The 23,805-nt window shown below is 41.4% G+C and overlaps 1 protein-coding gene across 1 annotated transcript in view; it reads left to right on the forward strand.

Annotated features, from left to right (window-relative positions):
* Positions 1 to 23,805, forward strand: part of dcbld1 (discoidin, CUB and LCCL domain containing 1) — a 106,444-nt gene that overhangs the window by 16,140 nt on the left and 66,499 nt on the right. Inside the window, exon 2 of the mRNA XM_072555827.1 lies at positions 6,257 to 6,472. Within this exon, the coding sequence (XP_072411928.1) occupies positions 6,257 to 6,472 (216 nt within the window). The remainder of the gene's footprint in view (positions 1 to 6,256; positions 6,473 to 23,805) is intronic.

Consider the following 23,805-nt stretch of genomic DNA (forward strand, 5'->3'; position numbering starts at 1 on the left):
CAACATAATAAAAAATATGGATAAAATAGACATTGAGCAGATGCTTCCACTGTAGGGCATTCTAGGACAAGAGGTCTTAAGATAAAGGGTAGCAAATTTAAAACAGTGTTGAGGAAGAAGTACTTCTCTCACAGGGTTGTGGAATTCGCTATCCCAAAGCGCAGTGGATACTGGGACAGTGAGTAAATTTAAGGAGGAGTTGGACAGTTTTTGAAGTGGTAATGGGTTGAAGGATTATGGGGAAAAGGCAGGAAAGTAGTGGTGAGGGTTATATCGACCATGATAGAATGCTGGAGCAGATTTGATGGGGTGAATGGCCTAATTCTGCTCCTGTATCTTCCTATGAACTTTTTGTAGTATAATCAAAACTATATAGAATTATTTTGCTTAACCATTATTATTAAAACAACTGTGAATTCTTTTAGCTTATTGATATTCGCTGGACCTTTCTCTATGCAGATTGGATCCAGGCTTCCCAGTGACCACTCTTCAGAAGAACTTTGTTTTTAAGCAGTCTGTTTGGACATGGTATGGCACTTCCATAGCCATCACATCCATTGGTGTGACTTGTACCTTCTGTCACTACCATTGTGCCATAATGAATGCAAAATTCTTTGGGGAAAAACTGTAGATATAGATACTCTGTAGATACGGGTTCAAACTGCCTCATCAGTTTATATACAGGGGCACTGATATTGAAAAATAGGATTCTTTTGACAATAATATTTAAAGATACTAATAGTGAACAATCTAATCTCAGAAATTCACCCACGACAGCTGTATAAACCTAAACATGTAATTTCTTTCTCTTCATCAGCTTTATAAACAGAACATTCAAATCAATTGTCTGCTTTCTAGACTGTTACTCCTTGTTTTCTACAAATCCTGCATCCATATCCACTTCCTGCCGACCAAGCATTTTTTTTCTTCTGCTGCAAGGTCTTTGTTACCTTTCTTTTTCATTTTGTTAGATTTTTCTGTTATGTTCTGACACGTCTACATTTCTAATCAAAACTGCTTTTGTAAATTTGTCATTAGAAAGAATATGCTTCCTGCTAGTGATGGTGCTGCAATGTATCCCAGCTTCTCGGCCTCTAATTGAATGTTTTGCTGACTGTTACGTAATCACTTCGTTCACCCTTTCCTCTTCTTATAATCAATGATATAACATGAGCAATCCTTGAGTACTGTGACATAAAGCCTCTGGACAGAGAGGACTGGAAAATGATGGTCAGAGATTTCACAATGTCCTACTTTTGCTCAGTATCCTGTAATAAGTATTCATTTTCAATGTTGCTGCAGTCCTTTTTTTTTCTCTAAGTTCATCTCACTTCAATAGAGCATGGAGCTGGGAGGTACGTATGTAATCTTATATGTTATTGAATAGATCTCATTGCAGTACTTGTATTGGAGTAGTTATGGATGCAGCTACTTCTCATGTGCAAGCCTTGAGTCCCATTGCTGGAATGTTAATGGGACCAGCTGCATTTGCTGCCTGCAGTGCATCTAAACTTCATATAGGTGGGATCAAGTTGGCATTGGTAGTTATGCTGAGGACTTGGCAGCAGGCCATCTTGGAGTGTCCGCTTGACACGTTGAGTTAATGTCATTTGTAAGTACTTCAGCAATAGTATTCTGTAATACTTAATACAAAGTATAAACATTTTATCTTTTGTATCTAGTTTTGATCATACTACAAGTTTGTATTATTCTCATTTGTTGTTCAACCTTCCTCCATCCCCCAGGTTGATAATTGGTGAAATCTGTTCCTTAGGCAATTATTTTGGTTAATCAACACACATTTGAAATTAATAAATGATCAAAATGATGGGTAAGAGCCCCTGAGAATATTTAGACATACGGATGCGATTTACCCAACCACTGAAAGATGTGGGCCATGGCTTGGAAGTTGGAAAAATCAAGTGAAGGGTTCAATGTGGACCTTCTTAACAATGAAAAGTGGAGATTCTCACTAGTGAGTGGCAATAGCCTACTTGTTTGAATTATCATTCATTAACAGCCTTGTTATTACTTCATGTCTCCGAATAAATATGCAATTTCTCCCAACTGTCAGATAGAAACTGGATGCTGAGAATTGCCTTGCCTTTTTGCACTTTGTCACCGGAGCCTCATATTTCACAATACCTTCACCTTGCTGTGCTTCCTAATGCAAACAGAAAGGCGATAGCTTCTCATGGTTGGCAGCAGTGATCAGTGAAAGGAAGTACACGTGTTGCTGTATGACACCATGCTACGTCATTCTCACACCTGCTTCACATGCCTGCCACATACACTAACAAACTGCATGTGCATCAAGCAAATGGCCACGTCTCAAGTCTAAAGAGGCTCTAGTCCTCCGTCAAATCAAGCATGACAGCCTTCAGGCAGGATATGTCCTGGTACAATTAAGTCAAGGGCAGCCTTTGATTTCAGTCCACTGTCATTCAGCCACTTGGGGTGGTCACAGTGAGGGGTCGTACCTCTACAGTCTAGGGGGCTGGCCCATGCTAAGCCCTCTGAATCCAGTGCAACAAGTCTGGGAGTCATGGGAAGACAGTTGGGAAGCTGTACATGTATCAGTCAGAAATCTGCCTGTATGATATTGTTATTTTTTATTCAACTGAGCATCTGGAATAAAAGATAAAATATTGAAAACTCTTAGTAGGTCAGGCAATATCTGTGTGGAGGGGAAGGTCAGATTAGTGTTTTTGGCCAGTGATCTTTCAGCATGAACTGAAGTGTTGGGGCGGCACAGTGGCACAGTCGTTAGCACTGCTGCCTCACAGCGCCAGAGACCCAGGTTCAATTCCCGCCTCAGGCAACGATCTGTGTGGAGTTTGCACATTCTTCCCGTTTCCTCCAGGTGCTCCGGTTTCCTCCCACAGTCCAAAGATTTGCAGGTTAGGTGAATTGGCCATGCTAAATTGCCTGTAGTGTTAGGTGAAGGGGTAAATGTAGGGGAATGGGTCTGGGTGGGTTGTGTTTCAGCGGGTCGGTGTAGACTTGTTGGGCCGAAGGGCCTGTTTCCACACTGTAAGTAATCAAATCTAATCTATCTAATCTAATGTTACTCCTACCTTCCTCTTTCCACTGTGTGTCTCCCGCAGTTTCTGTTTCTACCCGCACTGTGTTGCGTTATGAACATCTGGAGGCCATCTTTTTGGACCCCAGCCTCGAACTCTGTTCCCTGGTTACAGGATCCAGCTGATTGTGTCTGTGAGAAATCTAAAATTTTGTTCCATCTCGAACTCAGTTTCAAACCACACACTTTGTCCATTAGCTCTCGCTGACTTCTAGCTCTGTAAAATTGCCTGCCTCTGCCCCTCCCTTTTTCTTATCATCATCGTAATTTAACCAGGTACTCGTCATCCTTATACATGGTTTTACCCGTTCCACTCCTACTGGCCTCCCATCCATCACATTCTCCAATGATTCATCCTTATTCTTCATCACCCTAATTTAAAATTCCAATGTTCAGCTGATTAGATCCTTCTATGTCCTTTTGGCAACTCCTTCTGCATAAATTCTTAGGTGACCTCCTTGTTCTCATTTGTGCGACCTGCCCTTTTTTGGCTCCTGTTGGTAGCAGAATTTCAGTCAAATTGGGTTCTTCTTGCTGATGTTTCTCCAATAAATCCTTTCCCACAGCATAGAGTCTTAGAGATGTACAGCATGGAAACAGACCCTGCTGCCCAACTGTCCATGCCGAACAGATATCCCAACTCAATCTCGTCCCACCTGCCAGCACCCAGCCCATATCCCTCCAAACCCTTCCTATTCATATAGCCATCCAAATGCCTCTTAAATGTTGCAATTGTACCAGCCTCCACCACATCCTCTGGCAGCTCATTCCATACACGGACCACCCTCTGCGTGAAAAAGTTGCCCCTTAGTTCTCTATTATATCTTTCCCCTAGACAGTGAGTGCTCTACAACTAAAGATCCAGTCACATAGATGACAGGTTAAATTGAGGCCCTCTCTTCCATGTTAGATGTGTATTACAGATTCTGAGACCTCACTTGAAGAGCTGGGGAGTTATCTTCAAAATTTGGCGAACGTACATTCCTCATCCATTATCATTAAAACAATTGTCAATTGTTTTATTTCATTGCTGTTTTTTTGGATCTTGCTTTGTGCAGATTGGTTGTCAGGTTTCCCAGTGACCACTGTTCAGAAGAACTTTGTTTTTAAGCCCTCTGTTTGGGCATGTTATGACACTTCGGTGGCTTGAACCTTCTGTCATTATCACTGTGCCATAATGAATGTGAAATTCTTTGGTTGGGAAAAATAGTAGATTTGGTACTCTATAGATCTGGTCCAAACTACCTAACTAGTTACATACATAGGCGCTGATATTGAAAAATAGGATTCTTTTAATAATAATTTTTAAATATAGCAGCTGTTAACAGTCTAATCTCAGAAATTCCCCACCACACATTTCTGTCCACCTCAGGTATATAAATCTAAACATTTAATTTCTGTCTCTTCCCAACATATATAAGCTTTATTTCAGAATTGTTCTGTTAGATCAATTCATTCAGTTCTGTCCTGCTAAATCAATTCTCTACGTTGACTATTCTTTCTTGTTTTCAACAAATCTTGCATCCATATCACGTCCTGTCTACCAAGCTCTTTTTTATTCCTGCTGCAAGGTTCTTGTTACATTTTTCTGTTATATACTTACATGTTTCTAATCAAAACTGCTTTTGTAAATTTGTCACTAGAAATAACATGCTTCCTGCCAGTGAATGTGCTGTAGGTCTGAGGCAATGTATCCCAGCTTCTTAGACTCTACTGCAGAGTTCAAACACCAACCGACCCTGCTTCCCAAATTGCTGTAAATTATTGTATTGATTACCAATAACCTATATAAAATCGGATTAAGCAAAGAACAGTTTTAAAATTATAAGTGAGAGGGGTAACTTGGACAAGATATTATTACATTACTGTTGCCTCTCACTATTTTCATTCAGAGCAACCTCATTCCCAGGGTATATACTAATTTAGAATTCTTTGGAGCAGTGGTGCCATGTACGTGAAAAACTACTTAAACAAGGATTTAGAGAAAAGTACACTTAAGAACTGCAAACACATTCTTACTTTTATCTGAGTGAACTGTTTGAAATATTTGGATCTGCTGTGATTTTGATTTAACTTGCCTCAGCTTGTACATTTTTTGTAGTAAGATTAATTAGTAGTTTTGGCATCAAGTATTTGATTTATTCAAGTTAGGTTTCTCACCCGGCTTTTAGTGGTTAACAGCGTATGTTGAGGGAAATTGGTAATTTTAGTTGTGGGGAATTTTGGGGAAACCCATTCCATTTCTGGTGTGGGCACCAGTGGGTACAAAAGTAGATTGTTAAACATGAATACACTACAGGTTGTTCTGGGATAATGTGCATTTTGGCTGCCTGTTTCAGCTATAACATTGCTGAAGAATTAGGGAACGGTATTTTCTGGAACATTTACCTCTGTTCACAGCAGCATAATTCCAGCGGGGTTGGGTTTGTGTGCTTCATTCTGTGCATGCACCAATGTCAGCTGCCAACAGAGCAGCTTTCTGTGAGAGGTACTGTACAGAGAGCAGCTTTCTTCTTACATTTTTTAAATGTACTGTGTTAAATTTACTTTTTGTTTTATTAATAAATATGATTTCAACCTTCATTTCAGACTGTGCTACACTTTTTGTGTTAGATTTTTGGGTGATTTTTGAGCAATTGTGCGTGATATTTGTTGCTGGTCTGCCCCAACCCCAATTTTCCCAAAGCCCCATTATTTCTATTAAGTGATTTTTTTTTTGTTTTAAATTAAGCTAGAACGCAACTATAACATTATAAGGGAACTACCAGTATTCCCAAATATTCCATGCAATCATTCCAACTGAGATTCAGTTCAGGGACGTGCATTGCTTTCAATGGAAGCTACCTTTTTTCGGTGAATTTGGATAGAGTTTAGATTGAAGAGGTTTCTTCCTAATTTTTTTTGTGATAGCACTTTTTGTACTGTATTATCCACCAATTAAGAATCATGTTATATATAATTTGTTATTAAAATGGTTGTGAATAGCTCACTTCAATGTCATTCCAATCCCTCCTTTGCCCCAGGACACAAATTAGATGAAGTTTGATTTTTGACTGCATGCTAAATGACCTTTAAATAGATTAGTATTTAGAGAAAAATTAAGTCTACCAAAATCTAGAAAAGAACACACAATGTCAAGTATTTCATTTTTTGACTGATGACCTGTTTTAACAGGAGATGGATGTGGTCATACGCTGTTAGGCCCTGACAGTGGGACGTTGACATCAAGGAATTATCCTGGAACCTACCCAAACCATACCTTGTGTGAGTGGCAAATCCAAGTGCCTGAAGGAAAGAACATTTTTGTCAAATTTGGAGACCTAGATTTGCAGTGTACCTCTGATTACCTCAAAATCTTCAAAAAAACATCATCCTCAATAACTGAATGTGGTAAGATTATGACTGTAATTGTTCAAATCCAGTAAATGACAAGTCTCTCCTGAAGCGGTTGATTCAAGTGAGGTATTAATTGACTTCACTGAAGAGCAATTACTTACAAATTCAGACTGGAGTAGGTTTGCAAAAATGGAGTGAAGACTTCAATGGGTTTTTAATTTTAATTGTTCATTGTTTAGATAACCAATGTTTTAAAGTAAGAGATGCCTGCACCGATCTGAATCTGGAGCCAAATGAGTATTGTTGGAGTTTATTCTTTTTACCAGTGCTTGCTCAGGTTCACTGCAAGAGCTTCCAGTGATCAAGCAAATCCTATATGACCCAAAACCTGCGTTTTGTTTTAATTCCGTGTTGTAAGCAGGTTAGCATGCACAGTTCAACTGTTAGCATCTATTTGTGATGTGTCAAGCATTGGAAACATCTGTTGATGCCCACCTCATTTTTGATTCTCCCTCAAAGGTGGAGAATAACATGTCCTTGGTCATCAATTCAATTAAAATTACTCAGTTAAATTTAGTCGTGGGTGAAAAATGCAAAAGCAGAATATGTAGCATGATGATCAACCTTGTGTAATACTAACCTAATTGCCTTGTAGTTCCTTTTAGGAAGTTCCTAATGGCACACACAACAGTAAAGCAAATAGGAAACTTTCAGTTATAGAGCCTTTTTTCCCTCTTGAATATCAAGACATTTCTTCTCAATAACCAGGAAATCAAAACATTAAGCATTTTGTAAAAATAAATGCTTAATGTGGGCAAAGTGTGGACTGAGGCACCCAGACAGCTAATGGTTTAATGCCTGACTGCAAAGAGAAACCTAACTCGATCAGTGTGGTTCGAATGGAATCTGCATGTGAAATGCTCCTTGTTCTTCGAAACATCTATGATGTGATTAATTTGGGTTTTAAGGTGGCTGTGACTTTATCCCAAACTCACCTCTGGCAGTAACTCAAGCTCCCGTGAGATAAAACATCTGTTTGCATTGGAATTATGACTTAATTCCATTTGATCCCATGATGAGGTTCATGCACACTTTTAACTGCTGGCTGTTTGCCTGACGAAACTAGGTTGACTAATCTCGCAGTATCTTGCGCTTGACTACTTTTGAAATTTTTGGAACAGAATGAAGCTTGTGACACCGAGTAGGTTATATTTTACATTATTAAATCATTTAGAAAGTAAATTTCAAATATGGTCCTGTGGCAAATTCATTATTTGCTTCTGTACTTGTTTTCCAGATCTCCTTTTTATGGAGTATTATTGTAAATGTAAAAAAAACAGACATTGGTCCAGGAGCTTCACATGAGTGCTTATGCTCCACATGAGCTTCTTTCCACTCTTCCTCAATCTGTCAAGATGTCCTTCTGTTCCATTCTGTCTCACTTGCTTTTCTAGTTTGTCCTTAAATGCCATCTGTGCTGTTCACCTTGGCTTCTCCTTGTGTTTGAAAATTCCACATTCTAACCACTGTCCATGTAAAATGTTTATTCTGACTTCCAGTTTGCACATAGTTGAGGAATGGAACTACCTTGGAAGGTACATTATAAATTCCTTGGAAATCCCCAACTTGTTGACCTATATAGTAATTGTCTGGGAAATTTAAACTTTCAGTGGGCAGTTACCCGGTGTATGGAACCTTCCAAAAAGATTCCAACTCTGTGTTAATGGTCAGAGTTATCCAGTTACCCAGGAAATGACGGTGAAATTAAAATCTGTGTAGATTTCCGAGTAACTATACAAAATTGACCACCCCAGTCCTTTCATTCACCCAGACCTTCCTGCTTCTCATCTCCCTGTGCTCCCCACTATAACCCATACCACCCTCTCCATTCGCCCACCTACCTTCCAATATACCCACTGAGCCACTATGGGACAGCACAGAGGCTCAGTGGTTAGCACTGTTGCCTCACAGCACCTGGGACCCGGGTCCAATTCCCACCTCAAACGACTGTGCAAACTCCACACAGACATTCTCCCAGTGTCTGAATAAGTTTCCTCCGGGTGCTCCGGTTTCCTCCCACAATCCAAAGATGTGCAGATCAGGTGAATTGGCCATTCTAAATTCTCAGTAGTGTTAGGTGCATTAGTCAGGGGTAAATATAGGGTAGGGGAATAGGTCCAGGTGGTTTACTCTTCGGAGGGTTGGTGTGAACTTGTTGGTCGAAGGGCCTGTTTCCACACTGTAGGGAATCTAATCCAAATCTAATCTAATCTAATACCCATCTGACACCCTCACTTACCCCCTTAATCTGTCCCCCATCCCCTCAACAATTTATCTGCCCTAAACCCCCACATCCACCTACCACGTCTCTTCCTTGCCCACCTGGCAAATAATCCTCTTACCCACTAGGCACCAACTTTATTTGTACTCTTCACCCAGTAGCTTTGTAACTTAGTGGCTTTGGAGATTTGAACTGTGTTGATTGACTGTAATATGGCAGCTACTGCTGTAAAAAGGGCTTCAGCTATGATTCACTCCGATGCACTTTGTATGGTTTGCTTCACTGAGTCTGTTGATGGATGGATTGTGCATTGGAGGTTGGGTGCGAAAAATCAGAGAAAGCTGCGATTCTTTGTGCCCTTTCTCATCACCTACCTCAATAACCACCTATATTTTGCAGCCAGTCAGATGCTGCAGAGAACTTGACTGTGTTTCATTATTGATTTACTAAAGTGAGGATTTCTCCCATCTTGTGAAAAGTTACAACCATATGCACCTGGCCATTTATTAGGGAAATATTATGCACAAACCCAAAACAGGTAAACTGTTAGATTGGTCTGCATGTGCATGGGCACAGCTCTTTAATACAGAAGTGTTAAAAAGTGGAAAAGGGACTTATTTTACCACTTTTCTAGGCTTACAGCAACACTCAGTACTTTTAAAATTATTTGTCAGTCAGTTAGTTTGCAAATTTAAGGAAACACATAGCTTTTTGTTTCCACCCAAAAACAGGCTGTTTCATAGTCATGCTTTGACATGTATTCCCTCTTAAAGCTAGACTGTTCTTGATTTTACAAATTTTTCTCAAATTAAAGTTTGTGGGCGGCACGGTGGCTCAGTGGTTAGCACTGCTGCCTCTCAGTGCCTGAGACCTGGGTTCAATTCCCGCCTCAGGCAAATCTCTGTATGGAGTTTGCACATTCTCCCTGTTCTGCGTGGGTTTCCTCCGGGTGCTCCAGTTTCCTCCCACAATCCAAAAATGTGCAGGTTAGGTGAATTGGCCATGCTAAATTGCTCTTAGTGTTAGGTGAAGGGGTAAATGTAGGGGAATGGGTCTGGGTGGGTGGTGCTTTGGCAGGTCGGTGTGGACTTGTTGGGCCGAAGAGCCTGTTTTCACACTGTAAATAATCTAATCTAAATTTATTCATATCGCTTTTCAGCCTGGAGAAAAAGTGACTGTAGAATTGAACCGAATCAAATGTATCCAACTGTGTTTAATAAACAGTGATTTATGACTCAGTCAGACTTGATGCATGTCAGAATGAGCATTTGGCATATTCACCTAATACTTTACATTTACTTTAATTTGATAATTAACTGGTATTAGCTTCTACCCAACCCCCATCACCCATTAGTCAGCGAACACTTTGAATCAACAGGCCCGGCTGTTTTCTTTGCTCATCAGCGTGCAGTTAGTTGTCTACCTTTTGAAGTAAGTGTGTGGAAAACTATGAAATGGGTATGTTCAAATCTGATATAAAAACAAATTACTGTAATTTCTTCAAATTGAAAAGTAAAAACTGCGAATGCTCAACACATCTGGAAACATCTACGAAGAGACAAACTAAGTTAACCTTTCGGATTGGTGACCCTTTGTCAGCATTGAAATCTTTTTTCAGTACGTTCATTTTTGCACAGTGGATGTTGTTAGCAAAACTGGCATGTATTGTCCACCCATATTTCCCCTGAGAAGGTGGTGTTGGCTTTCAGAGATCAAGTCAAAAGTTAAGGAGATTAGTGAGGGACTAAATTCATGTATAGATCTGGAAAGGCAGATTGGCTTCCCTGAAGGAAAAGAATGAACTAGTAGGGATTTTACTCTGAATCTGATAGCTTCGTGATTAATTTTATTGAAGATTCCTGTTAATTTCAAGATGCATGTTCTCTAAATTATCATATTATTCTAGTAACCAAATTATTACCCTGCCCTTGTCACTGGACTGTGTTTGTCATGCTTATCTGTTCTAATATCAGTTCTTGTATGAACTATTTGTTATATGTAGTCTTTCCTGCCCTCCATCCTGTTACCGATCTGCCCTTTTTAAAAACCCTTCTTCCAATTCTCCACATCTTAATCTGTCAAAGAGATGTACAGCATGGAAACAGACATTTCATACTTTGCCCAGTTCTGATGAAAGGCCATCAACCAGAAGTGTTAATTCTGTTTACCATCACCAGTGTCACCAGATCTGATGAATACTTATCACGTTTTCTGATTGTGTTTTAGATTTTCAACATCTGCAATATTTTGCTTATGTAAAGTCATTTGTTGTATTCCACTTTATTGGCTAAGCATTTATTCTTGGCTCAACTGCAAAGATCAGCTGTTCTTTCAATGATCAATAATGTAAAAATCAGTTTCTCATATTTAGCATCAGGAACCTAAGGCATTGGATTCTATTTTGTACAAGCGGTGAGCAGGAATAAGGAAAAGTCTGAGCTGGAGGATTGGTGCTGGGTCCACTACTTTTCATCATTTATATAAATGATTTGGATGCGAGCATAAGAGGTATAGTTATTAAGTTTGCAGATGACACCGAAATTGGAGGTGTAGTGGACAGCAAAGAAGGTGACCTCAGATTACAACGGGATCTTGATCAGATGGGCCAATGAGCTGAGAAATGGCAGATGGAGTTTAATTCAGATAAATGCGAGGTGCTGCATTTTGGGAAAGCAAATCTTAGCAGGATTTATACACTTAATGGTAAGGTCCTAGAGAATGTGCTGAACAAAGAGACCTTGGAGTACAGGTTCATAGCTCCTTGAAAGTGGAGTTGCAGGTAGATAGGATAGTGAAGAAGGCGGGTTTGGTATGCTTTCCTTTATTGCTCAGAGTATTGAGTACAGGAGTTGGAAGGTCATGTTGCTGCTGTACAGGACATTGATTAGGCCACTGTTGGAATATTGCGTGTAATTCTGGTTTCCTTCCTATCAGAAAGATATTGTGAAACCTGAAAGGGTTCAGAAAAGATTTACAAGGATGTTGCCAGGGTTGGAGGATTTGAGCTGTGGGGAGAGGCTGAATATGCTGGGGCTGTTTTCCCTGGAGCATCGGAGGCTGAGGGTGACCTTCTAGAGGTTTACAAAATTATGAGGGGCATGGATAGGATAAATAGGGGTCAGGGAGCCCAGAACTGGAGGACATAGGTTTAGGGTGAGAGGGGAAAGATATAAAAAGCCTACGGGGCAATGTTTTCATACACAGAGTGGTACGTGTATGGAATGATCTACCAGAGGAAGTGGTGGAGGTTGGTACAGTTGCAACATTTAAGAGGCATTTGTTTGGGTATATGAAGAGGAAGGATTGGGAGGGATATGGGTCGGGTGCTGGCAGGTGGGACTAGATTGGGTTGGGATATCTGGTCAGCATGGTTGGGTTGGACCGAAGGGTCTGTTTCCATGCTAACATTTCTATGACTTTAAGTGTTCCAGTAGGGCCTGGTCCTTGGAAATGAGATGAGCCAAGTGGATCAAGTGTCTGAAAGAACATTTCAGAAATAAATTAGATTAGATTCCCTACAGTGTGGAAACAGGCCCTTCGGCCCAACAACTCCACACCGACCCTCCGAAGAGTAACCCACCCAGACCCATTTCCCTCCAACTAATGCACCTAACACTATGGGCAATTTAACATGGCCAACTTGCCTGACCTGCACATTTTTGAACGGTGGGTGGAAACGGGAGTACCCAGAGGAAACCCGTGCAGACTCCACACAGGCAGACACCCGAGGTCTGGAATCGAACCTGGGACTCTGGTGCTATGAGGCAGCAGTGCTAACCATTGAGTCACCGTGCCACCCATCGTGATCATTGTTTTAAAAGATGGAGAATGACATGCAACAATTCAGGGTGAGAATAATGAATTGGTGGAACAGTGAAATTCACAACTAATCTTGGAGGAACTGTTGGGCGAAGTTCACAGCACAGAATCAGATAAGTTATTCATTGTTTTAAGTCTGTCCAAGAGAAAGGCTGCAGTAGTGAGTATAGTGGATTTTTTCTTGATTATATGTTTTTGGAGAGAAGTCTCTTGATTAAACTTAAAATATAAGCCATAGCTATTAATTTAACCTGGGGCAGTGTTTGTAGAGGAATAAGACGGTGTTTTTTTCTGGGTCTGTAGATTTTGAAGAAGCAAAAATGGCCTTTGCAGTGATATGTACTTCTTGTCAGATGTGGGAGTTTAAAGAGAGTTTAAGGATTACTGCGGATTATATCTGCCATAAATGCTGTTGGATGTGAATCTTATCAGATCGAGTGGATCGGTTGGAGAGACAAATAGAAGCGATGAGGAATTTGCAACAGCAACAGTATGTGATGGATGGCAGTTATAGAAAGGGGGGAAAGTCTCAGATACAGTCACATAGATGGGTTAACTCCAGGAAGGGTGAGACCGGTCAGCACCTAGGGCAGGAGTCTTTTGTGGATATACCCATTTCAAACAGGTATGCTATTTTGGAAAATGTCGGGGGTGATGGATTCTCAGCGGAACGTAGCACGACCAGCCAAGTTTCTGGTGTTGAGACTGGCTCTAATGCAACGAGGGGTTCGTTGGCTTCCAAGCGATCAATTGTGTTAGGGGATTCTGTAATCAGAGGTACAGACAGAAGTTTCTGTGGCCAGCAGAGAAACAAAAGAATGGTGTGTTGTTTCCCTGGTGCCAGGATCAAGGATGTCTCAGAGAGGGTGCAGAATGTTCTCATGGGGGAGAGGGGCCAGCAATAGGTCATTGTCCACATTAGAACCAAAGATTTAGGAAGGGAAAAGGTTGAGATTCTGAAGGGAGATTACAGACAGTTAGGCAGAAATTTAAAAAGGAGGTCCTCAAGGGTAGTAATATCTGGATTACTCCCAGTGCAACGAGGTAGTGAGGGCACGAATAGGAGGATAGAGCAGATGAATGCATGGCTGAGGAGCTGGTGTATGGGAGAAGGATTCCCATTTTTGGATCATTGGAATCTCTCTTGGGGTAAAAGTGACTTGTACAAGAAGGACGGATTGCACCTAAATTGGAAGGGGATTAATATACTGGCATGGAGATTTGCTAGAACTGCTTGGGAAGATTTAAGCTAGTAAGATGGGGGGTGGGACACCCAGGGAGATAGTGAGGAAAGAGATTGATCTGAGACGGGCACAGCTGAGAACAGAAGTGAGTCAAACAGTCGGGGCAGATAAGGACAAGGTAGGACTAATAAACTAAACTGCATTTATTTCAATGCAAGGGGCCTAACAGGGAAGGCAGATGAACTCAGGGCATGGTTAGGAACATGGGACTGGGATATCATAGCAATTACAGAAACATGGCTCAGGGATGGACAGGACTGGCAGCTTAATGTTCCAGGATACAAATGCTACAGGAAGGATAGAAAGGGAGGCAAGAGAGAAGGGGGAGTGGCATTTTTGATCAGGGATAGCATTACAGCTGTGCTGAGGGAAGATATTCCCAGAAATACATCCAGGGAAGTTATTTGGGTGGAACTGAGAAATAAGAAAGGGATGATCACCTTATTGAGATTGTATTATAGACCCCCGAGGGAAATTGAGAAACAAACTTGCAAGGAGATCTCAGCTATCTGTAAGAATAATAGGGTAGTTATGGTAGGGGATTTTAACTTTCCAAACATAGACTCGGACTGCCATAGTGTTAAAGGTTTAGATGGAGAGGAATTTTTCAAGTGTGTACAAGACAATTTTCTGATTCAGTGTGTGGATGTACCTACTAGAGAAGGTGCAAAACTTGACCTACTCTTGGGAAATAAGGCAGGACAGTTGACTGAGGTGTCAGTGGGGGAGCACTTTGGGCCAGCGACCATAATTCTATTTGTTTTAAAATAGTGATGGAAAAGGATAAACCAGATCTAAAAGTTGAAGTTCTAAATTGGAGATTGGCCAATTTTGACGGTATTAAGCAAGAACTTTCGAAAGCTGATTGGAGGCAGATGTTCACAGTTAAAGGGATGGCTGGAAAATGGGAAGCCTTCAGAAATGAGCTAACAAGAATCCAGAGAAAGTATATTCCTGTCAGGGTGAAAGGGAAGGCTGGTAGGTATAGGGAATGCTGGATGATTAAAGAAATTGAGGGTTTGGTTAAGAAAAAGAAGGAAGCATATGTCAGGTACAGACAGGATAGATCGAGTGAATCCTTAAAAGAGTATAAAGGAAGTAGGAGTATACTTAAGAGGGAAATCAGGAGGGCAAAACGGGGACATGAGATAGCTTTAGCAAATAGAATTAAGGAGAAACCAAAGGGGGTTTTACAAATATATTAAGGACAAAAGGGTAACTAGTGAGAGAATAGGGCCCCTCAAAGATCAGCAAGGCGGCCTTCGTGTGGAGCCACAGAAAATCGGGGAGATACTAAATGAATATTTTGCATCAGTATTTACTGTGGAAAAGGAAATGGAAGCTATAGACTGGAGGGAAATAGATGGTGGCATCTTGCAAAATGTCCAGATTACAGAGGAGGAAGCGCTGGATGTCTTGAAATGGTTAACGGTGAATAAATCCCCAGGACCTGATCAGGTGTAACCAAGAACTCTGTGGGAAGCTAGAGAAGTGATTGCTAGGCCTCTTGCTGAGATATTTGAATCATCGATATTTTACAGGTAAGCTGCCGGAAGACTGGAGGTTGGCAAATGTTTAAGAAGGGCGGTAAAGACAAGCCAGGGAACTATAAACTGGTGAGCCTGACCTCGGTGGTGGGCAAGTTGTTGGAGGGAATCCTGAGGGACAGGATGTACATGTATTTGGAAAGGCAAGGACTGATTCGGGATAGTCAACATGGCTTTGTGCGTGGGAAATCATGTCCCACAAACTTGATTGAGTTTTTTGAAGAAGTAACAAAGAAGATTGATGAGGGCAGAGCAGTAGATGTGATCTATATGGACTTGCATAAGGTGTTCGACAAGGTTCCCCATGGGAGACTGATTAGCAAGGTTAGATCTCATGGAATACAGGGAGAACTAGCCATTTGGATACAGAACTGGCTCAAAGGTAGAAGACAGAGGGTGGTGGTGGAGGGTTGTTTTTCAGACTGGAGGCCTGTGACCAGTGGAGTGCCACAAGGATCAGTGCTGGGTCCACTCTTTTTTTTGTCATTTATGTAAATGACTTGGCTGTGAGCATAAGAGGTACAGTTAGTAAGTTTGCAGATAACACCAAAATTGGACGTGTAGTGAACAGCGAAGATGGTTACCTCAGATTACAACTGGATCTGGACCAGATGGGCCAATGGGCAGAGACGTGGCAGATGGGGTTCAATTTAGATAAATGCGAGGTGCTGCATTTTGGGAAAGTAAATCTTAGCAGAACTTATACACTTAATTATAAGGTCCTAGGGAGTGTTGCTGAACAAAGACACCTTGGAGTGCAGGTTCATAGCTCCTTGAAAGTGGAGTCGCAGGTAGATAGGATAGTGAAGAAGGCGTTTGGTATGCTTTCCTTTATTGGTCAGAGTATTGAGTACAGGAGTTGGGAGGTCATGTTGTGGCTATACAGGACATTGGTTAGGCCAATGTTGGAATATTGCGTGTAATTCTGGTCTCTTTCCTATCTGAAAGATGTTGAGAATCTTGAAAGGGTTCAGAAAAGATTTACAAAGATGTTGCCAGGGTTGGAAGATCTGAGCTACAGGGAGAGGCTGAACAGGCTGGGGCTGTTTTCCCTGGAGCATCGGAGACTGAGGGGTGACCTTATAGAGGTTTACAAAATTTTGGGGGGCATGGATAGGGTAAATAGACAAAGTCTTTTCCCTGGGGTGGGGAGTCCAGAACTAGAGGGCATAAGTTTAGGGTGAGAGGGGAAAGATATAAAAGAGACCTCGGGGCAACTTTTTCATGCAGAGGGTAGTACGTGTATGGAACGAGCTGCCAGAGGATGTGGTGGAGGCTGGTACAATTGCAACATTTAAGAGGCATTTGGATGGGTATATGAATAGGAAGGGTTTGGAGGGATATGGGCCGGGTGCTGGCAGGTGGGACTAGATTGGGTTGGGATATTTGGTCAGCATTGACTGGTTGGGCCGAAGGGTCTATTTCCATGCTGTACATCTCTATGACTCTGAGAGCTGACTGTAATGGAGTAAGAAGAGTTGAGCAGGATTGACTAGAGAAAGAGGTTGCCATGAAAAACTATAACAGAACAATGGGCTACCTGTAAAAAGCAACAGTTCAGATATGGTGAAATATATTCCCTCTAATGGAAAAGGTAGGATAAACAAATTCAGAATTCCCTGGATGACAAAGGAGGTAGAAATTAGCAGGAGAAAGAAAATGTTTGATCATGACCAGTGTAAAGCTGGAAATACAATTGAGAATCAACGGGAATACTGAAGGTTTAGGGAGAAGGTGGAAAACCAAATAAGAGAAGCAAAGAGAAATTATGGAAGAAAACTAGCAGCTAACCTAAAGGGAAATACCTTCATCTTCTATCGGCACAGAAACAGTAGGAGTGGTTAAAGGAGGAATGGAGAATATCAAACACTGAAATAAAGGAATGAAAGTAGAAATCACTGGAGAAACTCAGCAGGTCTGGCAGCATCTGTTGAGAGAAAAAAAAGAGTTAATGTACTAGGTCGAGTGACCCTTCTTCAAAACCAACAAGAAGATTAAAACATGAAGGCAACTGCCAGAGTTCAGGTGTTAAATGAATACTTGGTATCTGTCTTCACAAAAGACGAGGATGTTGCCCAAGCCATGGTGACAGAGAAGGTTCAAAGTTTACAAGGAAGACTTCTTGGATAGGTTGTTGGTACTTAATGTTGGTAAGACACCAGTGTTGGATGAGATGCGTCCAAGGAGATTGAAGGAAGTGAGACTAAACATTGTAGAGATACCAGCCACAATCTTTCAGTCTTCCCTGGACTCGAGGAATGAGCCAGAGGCCTGGAGGATTGCAAACATTTCAACCTTCTTCTAACAAACGTTGTAAGGATAATCCCAGCAATTGCAAGGCCATAGAATCCGTGGAGTACAGAAAGAGTCTCTTCAGCCCATCAAGTCTGCACTGAGCCTCTGAAGAGCATCCCCCCTCCCAAACCCAGCCAGTATGCTGGGCCAATTTCAAAGTACAAATCCTAAAAGAATCATAAAATGCGAGGAAGTCAGTGTGGAACTTTGAAAGAACATTGACAAGTTGGTGGACTTGTGTTTCTGCCCTATTTACCAACACCGATTCCAGTTGGACAATGATATCTGTTGGTATTTGGTGTTGTCCTGGTTGAAAAAAACCTGCTGACCATTGTTGTCTAGGCTCTCTCAAACGTGAGAACCTCTTATGTTGATTGGTTAGAACCTGGGGCATCATACACCAGCAAGATTCGACCTCCTCAAAAAGTTAATCTGTCCTTCTGTTATTTTCAAAATCTCACTTTTAGAATATCATAGAAAAATAGATAATGTAACTGAAAATCCAGCATTAGAGATTAATTTATTCACGTTTACAAAATGATCTTTGTGGTACAATGGTAGTGTCACTGCCTCTAAGCCTGGAGACCCAGGTTCAAGTCCCACTGCTCCACAAATGTGTTGTAATATCCCTGGAGTGTCAGAAGCTGAGGGGTAACCTTATAGAGGTTTTATAAAATCATGAGGGATGGGGTGAATAGCCAAGGTCTTATCCCCCAGGCTAGGGGAAGGCATAGGTTAGGGTGAGAGGGGAAAGATATAAAATGGACCTGAGGGGCAACTTTTTCATGCAGAGGATGGTGTCTGTGTGGAATGGACTGCCAGAGGAAGTGGTGGAGGTGGGTGCAATTACAACGTTTATCAGGCATCTAGATTGGTGTATAAATAGAAAGGTCTTAGATGGATATGTGCCAAATGCTGGCAAATGGCACTAGATTAATATCGGATATCTTGTTGGCATGAACGAGTTGGACCAATGGGTCTGTTTTCTTGCTGTATAACTCTATGACTCTTACAGGTTGTTTTATATTTTCTAACCAATCATCAAATCAAAAGATGGCAAGGCCGTGATGACCGATAGGACAGTGTTCAAACCTCAGGCTGGCACTTTGAGCAAAACCCTGCTCATTATTTTTAGAGTGCTACTCACTACCTTTATTGAACACCTGGAACACCTACGTTGTGAATGAAGTTTGAGAAACTTTGGCATGTGTCATATTTCAGGAAGCATTTAGGTATGATTCATACTGAAAACCAGAAAGATTTAATTCCCTGCCTGTAGCTAGGTCTGGAGGCAGAAGGAGGAAAGGAGAAAATCTGTGCGTGGATAAGCCGGATGGACTGATCATTCTAGTCTAATGGGGTGAATAAAGGAGTGGGACGGAGTGATGATGTTAAACTGTTCCTGTGGATCATTCACAAATCCTTCTGAAAATAAGTTATATTCAGGGAATTAATGGTAGGTACTGCTGAAGATTCAAATTATTGCTGATTCCTGTTGCTTACTTGTGAGAAAGAAGGATGCTGAGTCAAGTCCTGTTGTGTTAAGATTTACTTTAGATGGTTATCTGTTTCCTCATTAATAAACAGTCATTGTTTTCACCTGACTTTTGAATGATTAATAAAAGACACTAGAAAAATAAACAAGAAAGCTTGCATTTATAAAGCAATGAATTCCAGTTAGGTCAAAGTGCTTTACAGCTCACCAAGTACCCTTTTGAAATGCAAAAGTGAGGACTGCAGATGCTGGAAATCAGAGTCTAGATTAGAGTGGTGCTGGAAAAGCACAGCAGGTCAGGCAGCATCCAAGGAGAAGGAAAATCGACGTTTCAGGCAAAAGTCCTTGCATCAGGAATGAAATGCATTCTCTGTTGTATTGTTCACAAACTCTGGTAAGATGGCAGTGGAGTAGGAGGCTCTAGCCAGAGCTCCTCCACCTGTTTGGTTTCAAGTTTTTCTTTTCTTTCTCATTCTCTCCTTCTGTCTCTCGGCCTCGGACACCCAGCCCCGGCCTCTGAAGTGAGGTCGGTGGAGACACCAGAGACAGGAGCAGGGACAGCAGTGACCAGAACAGGGGGCCGGTGTGGAAGTGGAGATAGCCCATTGTAGAGCATGGCAGCAGCCAGCATTCAGACCACATGGAAGTGCCCTGCTGTGGAGAGCCTTTGAAGAGAGACTGTGATATTTGTCTTTTTTTTTTGTCTTTGTTTTTGTCTTTGTTTGTTTTCTGACCTGTGGTTATACTGTGTATTGCTGTGGTGTAACTTTTTTCTTCCTTTCTCTATCCTGTAACTAAGGATTGTACCAAGGTATCTTTGTATGGTGTTGCAAATGGCGATTTATAGACTTTTCACTGTACACATTTGATTACATGTGACAGTAAAGCAAATTCAATTCAATTCAGCGATCAGTTTACACATAGCAGGATGCCACAAGCAGTAATGAGGGAATGCTCTGTTTTTGTTACTGATTGAGGGATAAATATTGGCGAGGGAAGCAGAGACAATATCTTTACTGTATGAACTAGTGACATGACATCTTTTAATGGTCCCTCTGAATGAGAGTACCCTTGTCAGTGCCCCTTAGAGGAGGGAGGATAAATACAGTTATGCTCCCTGGATGGAGATGTCTGGGCCTTGGGTCACAATCACAGAGGTCTACAACACAAAAAGGCTGTTCGGCCAGTCAAAAACTGACCCCCCCGAATACAAAGGGGATCTTTCTCTGGCAGATTTCCTCCAATATGATGGAGTTCCCAGACATATTGTAGATTGGTGGACAATGGAAGCATCTATGTATCAATCTTGGTCAGTGAACCGGAGTTTGAGCATGTGTGCTCCTTCCTTGAGAAAGTGAGCAACCTCGTGAAAAGTGATATGCAGCGCTACTCGGCGGTGGATGCAACAGCAGCTCACTGAAATGATAGAGTGAAACTCTGGGATATTTGGCCTTTCAGACCTGCTCCATCGTTCAATAAGAACATGGCTAATTGTGTTATCTCAGCTCCACTTACCTATCTTACAGAGATGAAAGTTTGTTCCACTGCAATGTCTCTTCAAAGGATGCTCACTTTGGAAAAAGTTCTCTGTCTCCCTCAGATGTACACTCAATGAGTCCTTTCCTCACTGCCACAGTGCCGTGACCTCTTCAGCCCTCCAATTCTTTGACCATACAATGAAACAAACTCGCTACTACAGCTGTTGGCTTCCCAACCATCTCATTCCTCAAGGCCCACAGGTACATTTTAAACCCTCCAAATTTGGACCCACCTTTCACGCTCCATACTTGCAATGCCTTCAATGCCACCACAACCAATTCTCTCTCCCGATTCTCTGCTCCACCCTCTTGGCAATGCAGAGGCTCCTCCCTTTCCTCTCCTCATCCCTCCCTCAGCTCAAGGCCTCCCTTTCTCAAATGTGTGGAGGGCCTCTACTATTCTACATCCAATGTGGAATCCACCAGATCAACAAATAGTTTTTTTTTGGTTTTATATCTGATATAAAAAGCCACTTACCTATCTGCCTCCCATAACCTATGACTCTCTTCTCAGTCTATCTTACACAGCCTTGAATAAAGTTAAAGACCAAGCCTCCATTCCCATTATGGAAAGAGAATTTCACATTCTAATGACCATCTAAGAAACAAAAAACTCCTAATTTTTGTCTCAAAAGGGAAATTACTTATTTTTAAATTGTGTCCCATAGTTTTGGTCTGCCACAGAAGAACAAACATCTTCCTGGTATCCACCTCATTCAGTCCCATTAACATCTCATGTTTCAATAAGATCACCACTCATTCTTTCATTCCAGTCATACACGAATATTTAAAACTTCCATCTTGAGTATATGGAATATGATGTGGGAAAATGTGATGTTGTGCACTTTTGCAGGAATAATAGAGGAGCTGAACATTATTTAAATGGAAAAAGATTGCAGGAAGTTGAAGCCCAAAGGAGTTTTGCTCCTTGTACATGAATCACAAACTGCTAGCATACAAGTTCAGGTAATAGGGAAGGCAAATGGAATGTTGGCCTTTATTTCAAAGGGAATGTGCAATCAGCATAAACAGAAAAGCAAGGTTTTTCACAATAGTAAACACCAATTTCAAGGATAAAAAGCAATCACAAATTGATTGGATATTGATTTAATGTATTTATTTAAAATAATGTTTAAAAAGTGATGGCCAGGTGATATTAATGTTAGACGATTTATACAGATACTTAATCCAAAATTATTCCATTTTTAAAAAAACTGGAATAAAAAAATCTACTGATGACCAGGAAATCATTCTGGATTGTTGGGGAAAATTCATCTGGCTCAGTAATGTCACTCAGAAAAAGAAATCTGCCATCCCTACCTGGTCTGGCCTATGTGACTCCAGACCCACAGCAATGTGGTTGACTGTCAGCTGCCCTCTAAAATGGCCCAGGAAGCCACTCTGTTGTATCAGTCACAATGGCTCAATGAAGCAATGAAACTGGACAGACCACATGACATCAACCAAGAAATGGCAGAAACAGGCCTGTGGACCCGACAAAGTCCTCCATACTAACGTGTGGGGGCGAATGGCAACATTGGGAAGGGTGACTCAGAGGCAAGTCAAGCAGCAGCCGCTCGAACCCATAACCCATTTAAAATAAAAGGAAAATCTGGCATTTTGATTTGGTTTGGCCTCCATGTGATGCTTCAGAAATTTGGCTGAATTTTAATCCCCTCTGAAAAGGTCTTGTAAGTCACTTTTTTTTTCTCTCTTTCAATATCCAGATGTGTTCTTACATACATTTGAAGGTTTTCTTTTACCCATTACACAATCACTGATTTTGTTTTTAAACTGGAAAAGGTTTTGGTTGTAAGAGTTGCTCCTTTTTTGATTTGGAGGTACTGGTGTTGGACCAGGGTGTGCAAAGTTAAAACTCATGCGACTCACGGTTATAGTCCGACAGGTTTATTTGGAAGCACTAGCTTTCGGAACACTGCTCCTTCATCATACTCCACAACCAAATGTTGAAGGAGCAGCGTTCCGATGCTAGTGCTTCCAAATAAACCTGTTGGACCAAAACCTGATGTTGTGTCATTCCTAACTCGTTTTTTTGAGGCATGTTAGGTGTTCCAGGTGATTTCCTCAAATTCAAGGAGCAGCAATTACAGTTTTGTATGCTGTTGAATTGTTTAGGAACTTTGGGGAAAAAGATCAAAACAACGGCACTTTAAAAAGGACAAAAGGTAGTGGCCACTTGGTCAGTGAGGGAGGGAGAGAGATAGAGAAAGAAACCTACACTGCTAACTAACATAGCAGTGAATCGATGTAGTTATTGTCTTTGCTGTTTGAGTTCATATATCTCTGGATATCAGAGTGCCTCCAGGAAAAGTTAACAAATGGCAAAATTCACAGCTGATCTTGGAGGAACCTGTGTGGGGACCTCTCAGCACAGGAACAGATAGGTACATAGTTTTTAAGTGTTAACTTGCTGTAAGTCTACAGTAGAGAGAAGAGTGGGTTCTTTCTTGATTATATGTTTTAATGAGATCTGTCTCTTGATTAAATTTTAAAAATATAAGACATAAGTACTGGAGCACTTTTTTTAAGAGCAAAACTATGGTGCTACTTTCTGGGTCTGTAGATTGCGAAGGAGCAAGAATGGCCTTTAGAATGATATGCGCTTCCTGTCGGATGTGGGAGTTTAGGGAGTTTCCATGTTATTGATGATTATGTCTGCAGGAAGTGTCTTTGGCTGAGAATCCTATCAGATAGCATGGATCAGTTGTAGTGGCAGTTAGAGGCAATAAGGAATTTGCAAGAGCCAGGGGTGTGATGGATGGCAGTTATTGGAAGGGGAAAAAAAATCACCGATGCAGTCAGGTAGATGGGTTAACTCCAGGAAAGGTAGGCAGGTAGTGCAGGAGTCTTCTGTGGCTATCCCCATTTCAAACAAGTATGCTGTTTTAGAAAATGAAGGAGGGTGATGGAATGAAACACAAACAGCCAAGTTTCTGGATCGAGACTGGCTCTCATGTAAAGAGGGGTATGTCAGGTTCCAAGCGATCAATTGTGATAGAGTACTCTCTATACAAAGGCACAGACAAGGAAAAATCAAAGTGGTGTATTGCCTCCTTGGTTCCAGGATCAAGGATACCACCAGAGGGTGCAGAATGTTCTCAATGGGGAGAGAGGGTGCAGAATGTTCGCAATGGGGAGAGGGACCAG

This window comes from Chiloscyllium punctatum, chromosome 3 (genome assembly GCF_047496795.1).
Source record: "Chiloscyllium punctatum isolate Juve2018m chromosome 3, sChiPun1.3, whole genome shotgun sequence".
Classification (NCBI taxonomy): Eukaryota; Metazoa; Chordata; class Chondrichthyes; order Orectolobiformes; family Hemiscylliidae; genus Chiloscyllium; species Chiloscyllium punctatum.